Here is a 14621-nt window from a genome sequence, read left to right on the forward strand (position 1 = left end):
ATTCAAAGAGTCTTCTTTATTTGCATGACTATGAAAATTGTAGATTCACATTGAAGGCATCAGAACTATGAAATAACATATGTGGAAATATATACTTAACAAAACGGTGTGAAACAACTGAAAATATGTCTTATATTTTAGGTTCTTCAAAGTAGCCACGTTTTGCTTTGATTACTGCTTTGTGCACTCTTGGAATTCTCTAGATGAGCTTTAAGAAGTAGTCATCTGAAATGGTTTTCACTTCACAGGTGTCCCCTGTCAGGTTTAATAAGTGGAATTTCTTGCCTTATAAATGTGGTTGGGACCATCAGTTGTGTTGTGCAGAAGTCAGGTCGATACACAGCTGATAGTCCTACTGAATAGACTGTTAGCTGCTTTTTCTTGCCTTAATACAAATTCTAAGTAAATAAAAACGGGTGGCCATCATTACTTTAAGAAAGTCTGTCCGAAAAAGTGTCCTGAAGTACAGTTGAAAAAACCATCAAGCGCTACAAAGAAACTGGCTCACATGAGGACCGCCCCAGGAAAGGAAGACCAAGAGTCCCCTCAGCTGCGGAGGATAAGTTCATGCGAATCACCAGCCTCAGAAATCGCAGGTTAACAGCAGCTCAGAGCCACACAGGGTTCTAGCAGCAGACACATCTCGAGAATAACTGTTAAGAGGAGGCTGTGTGCATCAGACCTTCATGGTAAAATAGCTGCTAGGAAACCACTGCTAAGGACAGGCAACAAGCAGAAGAGACTTGCTTGGGCTAAAGAACACAAGGAATGGACATTAGACCAGTGGAAATCTGTGCTTTTGTCTGATGAGTCCAAATTTGAGATCTTTGGCTCCAACCATCGTGTCTTTGTGCGACACAGAAAAGGTGAACGGATGGACTCTACATGCCTGGTTCCCACCATGAAGCATGGAGGAGGAGGTGTGATGGTGCGGGGGTGCTTTGCTGGTGACACTGTTGTGGATATATTAAAAATTGAAGGTATCGTGAACCAGCATGGCTACCACAGCATCTTACAGCGGCATGCTATTCCATCCGGTTTGCGTTTAGTTGGACCATCATTTATTTTTCAACAGGACAATGAACCCAAACACACCTCCAGGCTGTGTAAGGGCTATTTGACCAAGAAAGAGTGATAGGGTGCTGCACCAGATGACCTGGCCTCCACAATCACCGGACCAGAACCCAATCCAGATGGTTTGGGGTGAGCTGGAACGCAGAGTGAAGGCAAAAGGGCCAACAAGTGCTAAGCTTCTCTGTGAACTCCTTCAAGACTGTTGCAGGTGACAACATCTTGAAGCTCATCAAGAGAATGCCACGAGTTTGTGAAGCAGTAATCAAAGCAAAAGGTGGCTACTTTGAAGAACCTCTGATATAAGACATATTTTCAGTTTTTTTTAGTTTTTGGTTAAGTATATAATTCCACATGTGTTCATTCATAGTTTTGATGCCTTTAGTGTGAATTTACAATTTTCATAGTCATGAAAATAAAGAAAAGTCTTCGAATGAAATGGTGTGTCCAAACATTTGGTCTGTACTGTAAATGATGTAACAACGCAACAATTGCAATTCTGGAATTAAGGTAAGTAACTAGAGCTGAAAGACTTTTCTTTGCTGTAACCACAAACACTTAGATTTTTATTGTTTTCATGAGCTTGAAATCTTGCTCATTTCTTCACTTGGAGTGAATCTTTACTCAACATTAATGTAATTTGGAAAAGAGCTGACATCCAGCTCACATACATGGATCTACATACTAGCTGTGACTTTCTCTTCCCATCTCTGTGGTGGTAAACCTGCTTTAAGTATATTACTGCCACCCAAAGGGGTGGAGGTAAAAATTATTTGTTACTCTGGTGATTGTGATGTGACTGAAATCAAGCACCTTTGCGATTTAAAAATTATATATTTTTTAAAATTGTGATTTCAATTAATTGCCCAGCCCTATAAAAAAAACAACCCAAATAATAATCTAAGCATCATCTACTGACAGATATGTCAACCAGGAAGTTAATGGCCAGTGATTATTATACAATTATAGATACTTAGATCTAACTTTTTACCTAGAACAACACTAACATTTGTAAAAGAACTGTGGCAGAAACTATACAGAGAAAATATAAACTTCTAACTTCTAATGTCTGTAAGTTTCTCAATTTTTCAAAAGATTTTTACACAAAAACCAAACATAGAAATTCATATTTCACAAACCCACTTCATGTGCACATTGCTGGGCAATGTACAGACAAACACATTGTCCCTGAGAATCGGATTAATGAGAGGTGGGTGAGCAGCCGTGTTGTGCTGAAGCTGATTAATCTGCAGCTACAGCCTGGCACAGTCAACCAAGGCTTTGATGAATGGGAGCTTAGCGTGCATTTGTTTACTCCCTCTTAAATATGAACACCAAAATACACACATACACATATAAGCATTGATCCTCCAGGAGTTTTCTTCATTTTGTAGAGATAAAAAAAAGAACAGGTGTACAAAAACCCACTCATTAGCATTACACTTCTCTTCACTTCACTTGGCTAGCTTGAATTTGTACTTTTAATATTCTGGTGAAATAATTTAACATGGGTTTGTGTTTCCCCACATTTCATACTAATACACATTGTTTTTCCAGGCAGGGGCCTGTCCATTTTTTTTGCCTCAGTAGAACAATAGATCTTGTTTAGACTTGGAATATTCTGGCTAATTCAGAGACAAGGACAGCTTTAAACCTGCCTGTTCATGGTTGAAGTAAAAATTTTCTTTTTTTCCACTGATTTTTACCTAAGGTTGATTGATCAAAAAGCTGCATTTAGAAAAGTGTTCTTCTGATCATTGCGACAAACGTTTTTACAGAGCGGTCTATGTTTTTGTTTTTTGTGCAGTTTCCATGGTTTCCCTCCTTAAAGCAAGATGTTATCCGTCCTTTATTGGTAGTGCAAGACTACGATGTGCCAGCTATGCTTTTAAGGTCCATCTGGCCAAAGTAAAATCTCTTTCCAAAATTCTTGGCACATAGTCCATCTCATTCCCAGTGCAGGTTGATATCAACCGGCACCAGTCACAGCATTCATGGTCAGGAACTCCACGTGTATTTGTGGAGAGAAAGTTTGGACTCTAGGTGTGTTTTTAGGGAGAATTCTGCTGGTATCGTCAAGCTCCGACTTTTAATGCACACTTTTGCAATTTGCAGTCAACTGTGATGTTGCCAGAATGAGAAAACTCTCATCTAAGTCTAGGGCTGTAAGTTCTTAACCAAGACAAAGGAGGAATGCCTTCTCAAGTCTCTAGCGAAATTATCTTAATGCACTTTTGGAGAAATGAAGGCAGGATATATCTCTATAAATTACAGTCATGGCTCTTTCTTCGCTTGGGATTTTTACACCCTGGGCCAGTTGGTAACCAACTATATTAAATCTGCTCTTCTAGACCTGTGACCTTTGACACCAGACCATTAATATGTGGTAGACAATAAATAAATTGATAGGAAGAGAATTAGGTTGGCAAGGGACAAATATTTATCACATTCTTCTGGGGGAATTTTAGCTCTTTCCCCTTAATTAGACTTGGAAATAAATTACTGACCAGTTGCGGTGTCAAAATGACACTATATTGCCAAAGTATTTGCTCACCTGCCTTGACCCGCATATGAGCTTAAGTAACATCCCGTTCTTAATCCATAGGGGTTCAATAAAATGTCAGTTTTATTTGCTGATAGAAAAGCTTTAATTCTTAGAAAGACTAAAGTTTAGGAATGTGTTAATGTCAATTTTGACCATTCTTCCAGAAACAGATTTGTGAGGTCACACACTGATGTTGGATGAGAAGGCCTGCCTCTAAGTCTCCGCTCTAATTCATCTTAAAGGTTTTCTATCAGGTTGAGGTGAGGATTCTGTGCAGATCAGAACAATTCATCCATACCAGACTCTGCCATCCATGTCTTCATGGACCTTGCTATGTACTCTGGCGCACAGTCGTTTTGGAAGATGAAGAGGTCATCCCAAAGAGTAGGGAAAGTGTCAGAGTTCCTTCACTGAAACTAACGGGTCAAGCCCAGCTCCTGGTAAACAGTCCCACACTATACTGTAATCCCCCCTAAACCAAACCTTACACTGGTTAAGATGCAGTCCGACAAGTACCGTTCTCATAGCAACAGCCAAACCCAGACTCATTGGTCTGATTTTCAGATGAATAAAAGTGTTTCTTCACTCCAGGGAACATGCCTCTTTTTGGAATCCAGTGGTGGCATGCTTTACCCAACCACATCCAATGCTTTGCACTGCTGGTGATGATGAAGGTGCTACACCATAGAAACCCACTCCATGAAGACCTTTGTTCTGGAGCTAATCTGAGCACCATGTGAAGTTTGGAGGTATATAGAAATCGACTCTGCAGAAAGTTGGCGATCTCTTTTCACCAAGTGCTTTAGCATCCGCTGATCCAGCTCCACCAGTTTACATGTCCTACCAGTTTGTAGCTCAGCTGCTTTCCTTCCCAAATGTCTACATTTTCGGATGATACAACTGACAGTTGAATGAATGATTTAGGAGCAAAGAAATTTCACGACAGGATCTGTTGCACAGGTGGCCTCCAGTCACAGTTGCACACTAGAATTCACTAAGCTCCTCAGAATGAACCACTCTTTCACAAATGTTTGCCTGCATAGGTGCTTGACTTTATATTCCTGTATCCATGGACCTGATTCTCATAATCTGGATGGTGAGCAAATACTTTTGGTAATAGTGTTTATTAAATAGTTCAAGATAATAAATGAAATCCTGAAACAGCTAGCATGTATTGGTATTGTGAACCACTACATGTGACTGTCATATGCTCCAGGTCATAGTCATTCCAAAAAAGAAAAATGCAGCAATTGAGTATATCCCAAAAATGAAGACCTCATCTATTCATTCAGGTCAACAAGTCCCTTTAATGACGCCCCTTTCAGAGACAAAGACAGGTACAAAGCATTGCAGGCTAACAAAAGAAGCCAAAAGACCCCCATTCCAAAGTGGTGGACCCGTTTGTCTGTTTCAATTTGCCTCGAACTCAACACTATTTCTGACATTTTGAATTAAAAAAGCTTCCTGGATGGGAAGTGAAACATCTTCAAACCAGGAAACAAAGTCAAGTGAATTGTTGTTGTTTTTTTTTGGAATTTCTCTGTCATCTGTTGCTGGGGAAATATTTTTGAAAAAGGCCAAAATCCGATATAAGGAAAATTTTCATTCCATCTGTGGAGTTTCCTCATATCAAAGTATAAAAATTGAGCAAAAACAAGTAACATCTCTTTGAATAATAATAATAAAGCTATACTACATATTTAAACATTTATACAGTAAAAACTATAACTTCCCCAAGAAGAGTTTGACTATGCAGCCCATTTTAGGCTGTACAAGATTTAAGTTAAAAATGTTCTACATCATGGAGCCTCCGGGATTTAAATCGTAATTGGCTTTCAAAGATACTTGACCACACGCCTTTGGTTTCCATAACCGCTGATCTACAGTAGAATTACAATCAGCATTACTAATCATAATTATATTGTAGCTCAGCAAACTTTCTAACAAGTAGCCCATTAGTAGAAAAAAAGGTCTTCATGCTACAATAGGTTTCCAAATTGTTATACAGCCCTGATACTGTAGCTTGTTTGACTAATTTCCTGTACATTCTTTTCACCATTAAACAGCAGCATTTTTATGACAGCAACCGGCAAAACTCACTTACTAAGCATTAAATTGCTGCTGAGGTTTGTTGCAGCGAGTAATCAACAACATGGAAATAGAGTTCATCACCTTCCATTCTTTTTTGAAGCTCACTAGATTTAGTATCCAGTGACCAGCTGAAAATATCTGCACAGGCTGTCATATTTTATGCTTCACAGAATTAAATATTATCAACAATTCCTATATTTTAAGAGGAGTAAACCAAATGACCATATCTCACAGCTACCAAAACAGAAAAACAAAAACAAATTGTAAAGACTTGGAAATGAAAAGTTAGTTGGGAAGAAGAATGCTGTGCTTTATATAGCCCATCATATATAACCTGTTTTTCATAAGAGGTTTAAAGGACTGTTTAAATAATAAATAATTAGCAATATTAAGTCTGATTTTGTTTAAGAAAAAGAAAAACACATGGGATTTGATTTTATATTTAATGCCTAAATGTAAAACTAGCATTTCTTGCTAAAGAACTGAGATACTAACCATCTCTTATCGTTTCAGCGAAGCTTTGTCATTGCGTAGCAAAATTGACGGATTAGGGACTAATATCTAATTATGCCCTAATAAGCTTTAATGCATTTTTAATAGAAGCTGGGTGTTGAAGCCAAATTTGCAGCCATGTCTGTTGGGGCTGCGAGGTGAGGACTGAGGAAGGGAGGAGGTTACTTGGCAGGAGAGGCTGGAGGGAGGACGAAAAGCATTGATTCCTTTGGCAGAGGTTACAGCAGTGAAGCTGTTGCTGCATACTGACGTCGCTCAATGCTAAGATGTTCCACGCGCCTCGCCATGCAGTGAAATGCATTCCCTATGCTGCTGTTTATATCTAAAGAGGGAGGACGCGATTGTCTGCTTGAATTATGATTTGGAAAGAGACCTCTCATTGATTTGCTACTTAGTGAAAGGGATGACTACGTTGCCAAGACAAGCGAGATTGAGCACCGCTGGCAGTAGAAAAGAGGTATTCAGTTATGGATGGATTGGTGGAATGAAAAAACAAAAACAAACTCCAGCCTCTGTCATGCATTCTAAATGATCCAAAAGGTCACATGTAGGGTTTGTTAGACACACCGAACCAACAGACTCTCAGATGCACGCCTGTATTTTCCTATAAATGTATACAAACTCTCTATTTGTTCATCTGCACGACTGTTTTCCCAACAATGCTACATATGTCAGCCCTGTTTATTCTGTTACTGTGTGGGAACAAAACAGAAACATCCCCATAATACACCAAAGATTGATTAGGATGCAAATTGCCTTGTGAGTCCAATTGGTAAGGCCTGGCCTCTTTTAATTGGCTTCTGTTAATTAATGCCAAATGTGAAGACAAACTGAGTCACTTGCAGATTTCTTTGCATGTCATTATCTCTTAATTGTCACAGTAGGAAATTACGAGAGTATGCCGAGTATTCAACACTCTGCTCAGATGCAATGGCTTTTTTAGAAAAAAAATAATTCAGCAGTTTACATTTGCAAAGTCACAAAAATAACGAAAAAACAAGGAAATTAACTTCTAATGCTCTTCTCATACAACACACTGCCAAACTGTAATATTTCAAAAGGGGAATGAAGAGAAATAAAGCTAGTTTAACAATAATGACACCATGAATTAAAGGCATCCTTTAGTATAAATGGGGAGTTTTCAGTGCTAGATTTTCTTAGTTTTTTTCTGGACAATTAAACCAAATTATCTTTTAAACACAACCGACTGTGATTAATCCACAGTCTTAAAATTCATGAGCAATTCTGCAGTGTTTGATCGCTTGCAACTCAAATGAAAAGAAAACAAATTGAATGCGTCTAAAATGTTTCTCCCTGGAGTTACTGTCAAATTGAAGCATCGCTTCAGGTAGTATGCAATGAACTGTGGGTCATTTATTCGACCTCTTTGCAGCTGATGAGACATATGCACCATGCGTGGTGAAAAGCAGAAAGATTCATATTCTCAGACCATTAAACAGGCGATGCTAAAGCTCCACAAAGACATATAGCGGTTAAAATAGCATCAAAGAATGAGTCAGTGTGACACTCATCACGACCAGCAGGCGATTTATGTAGCCAGCTGGTCACTGAGTCGAGGAGGTCCTCGGGAGCAACAAATAAACATATTAGTGTGATCATTTGGACTCTGATAGGAAAGAGAGCTGTAGAAATTAATGGTCGTCTGTTTCTATGAGGATTGAAGCTTTAGACCCAAAGTGACCTTGAAGAACCTCGTTAGGGGAGTGATTGACATAGTAACATTACTTTTGGTAACACAGACAGGTGGAGGGAGGGATGGACAGACGGATGGGCTGCGATCCAGACAGCAGGTGTGGAAGACACCTGGGAGATTATGAATAAAATCTGGCTTCATGAAAGCAACATGTCGACATTTCTGAAGAGTTTTAGAAGAAAGAAGAGATATTCTACCAAAACTTGAGATATTACCTGGAATCATAGGACAGCTTTAATGATCATCTCAATGATAATTTACATATAGTTTTTAGTTTTGTTTTTAAAGCCGGTACAAGAGAGACGCTGTATCTGTCTACAAGGTTTACCTACAACAATTCATCAAATCATTTTCAGTTTTCATTTATGTAGGACACTCAAAGCTTTTAGAAGGATGTCCACCTTCTAATGGTTTTAGATATTACAACCTAACAAAGTAACCGCATAGCAGCTTTACAAAAGCACCTACAATGCTTTGGTCATTACTTTTTAATATTTATTGTCATATGGAGATGCTAAATATGTTAGCTTAGGGCTGGGCGATATAGAAAAAAAGCTTATCGATAAAAAAAATGCATATTGATCGATATCGATAATTATTGAAAAGATTTGAAACCATATTTTATGTGCAGCTCTCCCTGGACTTTTTATAATATTACTAAATGATTTAATTTTCATAAAAAACACAAACACAGACTTCGAATTAAATCTTTATTTAACCAACTTTTTTAACCATAACAGAATTATTTTAAAGAAAAATAACTTAACCCCTAGAACCCTACGGACCCACCGGTGGGTCCAGCTGCTACGTGACTTCGTAATTTTAACAAACCCCCAGTATTGATGTAAAAAACACATTTGGCACAGTTTGGTGACATTTATGGATAAATGTGCCAAAATGGCCTCTCCGCCTAAGAAATTTCTCACTAATACCATTCTAAAATAAATATGATTCATCTGATTGAGTCCAAATTTGGTATATTTTTACACAACATTTAGATTTAAAAGTCTGTACTACTTTTTTGTGCTATAAATAATATTTTGGTAGTGTTTTGCAATGTTTATTTCAAAGAAAATTTTGGCGAGGTTCAAAAAAATGCAAAATATTTTGTATTTTGTCCCTAATATTTCAGGCAGGGTCAAAGCTACAATGGTGCTGACACCAGAAAACCATTCATAACATCTTACCTTTACAGAGGTACCAAAAGTTTCTTCTTAAATCTAATAGCTCTTGAGTGATATAAGTGATTTACTTTTGTGTGTTTTTGTCAGGCAGAAATTTATTTATACCCCCTTAGGGTGTAAGAGGTTAAGAGACCTGGGTTATGTTATTAAATACTGACAAAGAATAAACTAAAGTGACCAGAAAAGTGACCAAAATAAATATAACAAATAAATAAATGCCCACCCCCCCACCGCCCCCGTTTCCTGCTTTAACCTGAGTTATTACTTTGAAGTTTCTGGCCCCTCAGCATTTTTATCCCAATTGTTAGAACTACGTGGGAAACTGCCCAGAACTGAAAATATATATATATATTTTCCCGAAATTTCCGAAGATTCCTCGGAGGAGAGCCGTGCCGGGGCCTACACAGCTCGTACTCCTGCGGGTGTGAGCGGCTGAGATGATAAAAAAAAAAAAGTTGGTTGTGTTATCAGACTTGGTTTTCACTGGTTCCCGACACATTTTACAGATGACTGTGGTTTGTTTTTGGTCCGACTTGCCATGACCGAAATACTGCCAGACTGCCGAACTACAAAAACCCTTCTTTGAAACAATTTCCTCCGACTCTCCTTGCTGCGACATCTTCATGTGCTCTGTGTTGTGGTTTGAGAGGGCGGCGCTTGGTGACGGCGTGCCTGGGTCCGCGATTGTGATTGGTTGGGAGGAAGCAGTGACTAGCATAAACCTACATGCTAGGCTACAATGAGAAGGAAGGAAAACTGCGTTTCTTTTTTATCGAACTTTTATCGACCCGCTTTTTTTCTATTGCGCCACACGTCTATCGATAGATATATATCGTTATTGAATTATCGCCCAGCCCTATGTTAGCTGTATTAGTGACAAAGATATGACAGCAAAAACTAAATATTTGCTTGAGTACAGGCTGATATTAGCATTGTCAGCTGTTAGGCGGCAGCGCTACACGATCTGTATTGGTATAAATGTACGCGCTGGCCGATTCAGTTCAATCAGCGACCATGCCATGAGGTCAAGTGAGGAGTATGCATTGTCACTCCTTCCATCTTTAAATTCAGACTTGTGTAACCTACAAAAAGGCATCATTATGTGACTTTTATCATGTAAATGGAGGAAGAGAGATAAATTGGCTTCACAAATTGGTCCGTCCAAAATTCTGCAACACATTATTATTAAACGTTATTTAACCAGGAAAAAAATCCCATTGAGATTAAAAACTTATTTTTCACAGGAGTCCTGAACAAGAGGCAGCAAAGCTACATACTGAACAGAAATATATTAAATTGAATGATAGGTACATAAAAAAAAAACATATCAAGTAAAACAATGATAGATTATAGAAGCTGTTTCAAATTCTTTCATTTTCAACTTAAAAGCATTTAAGGATAAAAACTCTGTCAGCTTCCATTCTGTAAAATATTCCCCACACAAGGAGCTGCGTAGATAAAGGCTTTCTTCCCTAGGTCTGTTCAGGCAAAAGGGACAGTGAGCATCAGCTGATCGTTAGATCTCAGGGCATAAGAGGCCATGTTTCTCTGTGTTAGGATAATTATCAGTGATGATGTGTGAGTTTATTACACCTTAATATTAGCTGCCTGTTGCGTGTCAGAACTGGTGTTTTTCCCAGTAGTTTATCTAATTAGACCAGTTTCTCGTAACGTGACTCCGCCAGATGGATTTGCTCCGCATATCCATCTGGAAACCTTCCGTTGAAGTAATTTTGGGAAGGGGCGAAAATACTGGTTAGCTGATTGGCCTATGTTGGTGATAGACGGGCCAAATAAACCAATCAGATCAACGAAGCATATGACGTACTAACAGAGCGACGACAAAAACACAACCACAAGCCAAGCTACTCTTGCCGAAACCAGTCGGGAGAAGAGCAAAAACATCTTTTCCTCTGAGAAAAGCCTCCAGAGCAGTGTTTTGCTCTTCTTTCAGTGAAGAAATGCACTGTAATTCCGATAAAATTTGCTTGATAGCCACGCTAACGCTAGTTTCATCGGCTGAAGCCGCCATGTTCCTTAGACTGAACTGCCGCGCTTCTCGTTGCGTCACACCTCAACCTGCCTCAAAGCCAACGCTGATTGGACGTTCGTTTGGTGAACGGCTCCAAATTTTCTTTAACGGAGAGTCTCCAGACTGATCTGCGAGTGAAACCTTGAAAGCTTGCGAGATCAGGATGGTCTCACGAGGCTAAGTTCCTCGGTCTGGCTATATAGTTATAATCTTCATTTTGTACATGGCAAAAGAATGGAGCCATGGATGTTTCCTCATCTGCAAATGTTTATTATGTAATAATGTGGCAGTCTCATTCATCGGGGCAAGACTAAATGATGCATTTAATCTCACATTTAGTCTGGTTTATCAGGCTACTGGATCTCAGACTTTTCTTCATTCTTACACCTTCACTGGGAGGTGCTAACCGTTGCTTAGCCGTATGATTTGTTATTTACCCCTTGTTTACATGCACAGTATTAGAGCTCCTTTTTTATTCTACATATTACACAAAGGGCTTTATTTACCAACACAGTGAGTATAAACAAAGCATAAAACACAAATAAAACAAGCAGCATACCAGCAGGATGCGGTAATCCATACAACACATCTAAACGAAGCAGAGTCACCTAGGTTATAAATGACTATGCACCTTTAAAGGTTGCAAGTTTTAGTCAATCATTGAAATCCACACTTTTATTTCAGACCTCTTCACATACATATGTAATACTGAGTCCTTCTGTTTTGAATAACAAAAATTCAAATAAAAAAAAATGAAATAAAAACATAGTTCTTTAAATGTTTTCCAAAATCTTTAAATTCTTAACCTTGTTACAAATAAAACATCTTTTGGAGATAGTTAAAAAAAGAAAGTCTTAAAAAACTTCAGGTTTATATACGGTATGCATGGCATTAGTGAAATCTGTAATTTATTTCAAGCTAGGTCATTTCCACAAAAAAATACTCAAAGTAATATATTTACAGAAAAAGGGAAGTAAGCAAGAATATTCAAATTGTAGTCCGTGCTTCCACAATTTTCCACATTATTGGAAAATATATTAAAAGAAAGATAATGTATATTGATTGAAAAAAAAGAATAAAATGTGCTCAGAATATTTACAGATGTAAAGACATGATTTTAAATAATTGTAAAGGTTTATTAATAGATCATTTGGGAAAATATGGAATCAGGAGCATTGAGTTTTACTGGATAAAAAGTTATGAGAAGGACAGACAGCAGTTTGTTTTGGTGGGTGAAGCATCTTCATCACGATTGGATCGCTTGAGAAATAACACAAAGTTTCAGCATTGGGTCCTAGCCTCTTTATAATATAAAGTCTCTATTTTTATGTTATCTACAGGTGCTGGTCATAAAATTAGAATATCATGAAAAAGTAGATTGATTTCAGTAATTCCATTTAAAAAGTGAAACTTGTATATTATATTCATACATTACATACAAACTCATATATTTCAGATGTTTATTTTGTTTAATTTTGATGATTACAAATGACAACAAATGAAAATCTCAAATTCATCATATCAGAAAATTAGAATATTGTGAAGAGGTTCAAAATTGATGGCCCCTGGTGCCACACTCTAATCAGCTAATTAACTCAAACCACCTGCAAAAGCCTTTAAATGGTCTTTCAGTCTAGTTCTATAGGCTACACAATCATGGGGAAGACTGCTGACTTGACAGTTGTCCAAAAGACGACCATCGCCACCTTGCACAAGGAGGGCAAGACACAAAAGGTCATCGCTAAAGAGGCTGGCTGTTCACAGAGCTCAGTGTCCAAGCACATTAATAGAGAGGCGAAGGGAAGGAAAAGATGTGGTCGAAAAAAGTGTACAAGCAAGAGAGATAACCGCACCCTGGAGAGGATTGTGAAACAAAACCCATTCAAAAATGTGGGGGAGATTCACAAAGAGTGGACTGCAGCTGGAGTGAGTGCTTCAAGAACCACCACACACAGACGTATGAAAGACATGGGTTTCTGCTGTCGCATTCCTTGTGTCAAGCCACTCTTGAACCACAGACAGCGTCAAAAGCGTCTAAAGAGAAACAGGACTGGACTGCTGGTGAGTGGTCCAAAGTCATGTTCTCTGATGAAAGTAAATTTTGCATTTCCTTTGGAAATCAAGGTCCCAGAGTCTGGAGGAAAAGAAGAGAGGCACTTCATCCACGTTGCTTGAAGTCCAGTGTAAAGTTTCCACAGTCAGTGATGGTTTGGGGTGCCATGTCATCTGCTGGTGTTGGTCCATTGTGTTTTCTGAGGTCCAGGGTCAACGCAGCCACATACCAGGAAGTTTTAGAGCACTTCATGCTTCCTGCAGCTGACCAACTTTTTGGAGATGCAGATTTCATTTTCCAACAGGACTTGGCACCTGCACACAGTGCCAAAGCTACCAGTACCTGGTTGAAGGACCATGGTATCCCTGTTCTTAATTGGCCAGCAAACTCTCCTGACCTTAACCCCATAGAAAATCTATGGGGTATTGTGAAGAAGAAGATGCAATACACCAGACCCAACAATTCAGAAGAGCTAAAAGCCACTATTAGAGCAACCTGGGCTATCATAACACCTGAGCAGTGCCACAGACTGATCGACTCCATGCCACGCCGCATTGCTGCAGTAATACAGGCCAAAGGAGGCCCAACTAAATACTGAGTGCTGTACATGCTCATACTTTTCATGTTCATACTTTTCAGTTGGCCAACATTTCTATAAATCCTTTGTTTTTATTGGTCTTCAGTAATATTCTAATTTTCTGATATGATGAATTTGAGATTTTCATTTGTTGTCATTTGTAATCATCAAAATTAAACAAAATAAACATCTGAAATATATGAGTTTGTATGTAATGTATGAATATAATATACAAGTTTCACTTTTTAAATGGAATTACTGAAATCAATCTACTTTTTCATGATATTCTAATTTTATGACCAGCACCTGTATATTTAGATTATTGATTGCTGTTTTTTTTTATTTTGCTTTTCTTGCTAGTGTTCAATTTACAAGTCTGTTGAATAGATCAATTTAACTTTATTAAAACTGAACTTTTAAGAGAAATTTACTCTCTGCATTTAACCCATCCCCTGGGGAGCAGTGGGCTGCCACTGTGCAGCGCCCGGGGAGCAATCAGGGGTTAAAAGTCTTGCTCAGAGATCCAGAGCAGCAGTCTGTTGGAGTGGGTTTCAAACTCACAACCTCAGGATTCCAAGCCCTATGCCCTAACCACTAGGCTGTCACTACCCTAAATAAAGATAGATGCATCAAATCAAATGTTAGCATTGCTGAGCAGCCTTTTCCTCGGGGATCATTGTTCAGGTTCAGAAATGTACCTGTGATGTCGTGCTGTTTGAAAGAGTCGCTGTAGATCTGATACTGATTGGGACAGTGCTTTTTCAACCATTTGCAAACGTCCTGCTGAGTCCAAAGGGCCACTGGTTTGGACAGCTTCACGTATCCAGGCTGAATGACAAAG

General features: G+C 38.6%; 1 protein-coding gene across 2 annotated transcripts in view; it reads right to left on the bottom strand.

The window, feature by feature from the left end:
• Positions 1-14621, bottom strand: part of samd12 (sterile alpha motif domain containing 12) — a 142926-nt gene that overhangs the window by 86114 nt on the left and 42191 nt on the right. For both annotated transcript variants that reach the window (XM_038277086.1, XM_038277085.1), the window contains exon 3: positions 14479-14608. In XM_038277086.1, coding sequence (XP_038133014.1) covers positions 14479-14608 — 130 coding nt within the window. The remainder of the gene's footprint in view (positions 1-14478; positions 14609-14621) is intronic.

The sequence above is a fragment of the Cyprinodon tularosa genome, unplaced genomic scaffold (assembly GCF_016077235.1).
Source record: "Cyprinodon tularosa strain WSP-4 unplaced genomic scaffold, ASM1607723v1 ctg13, whole genome shotgun sequence".
NCBI lineage: Eukaryota > Metazoa > Chordata > Actinopteri > Cyprinodontiformes > Cyprinodontidae > Cyprinodon > Cyprinodon tularosa.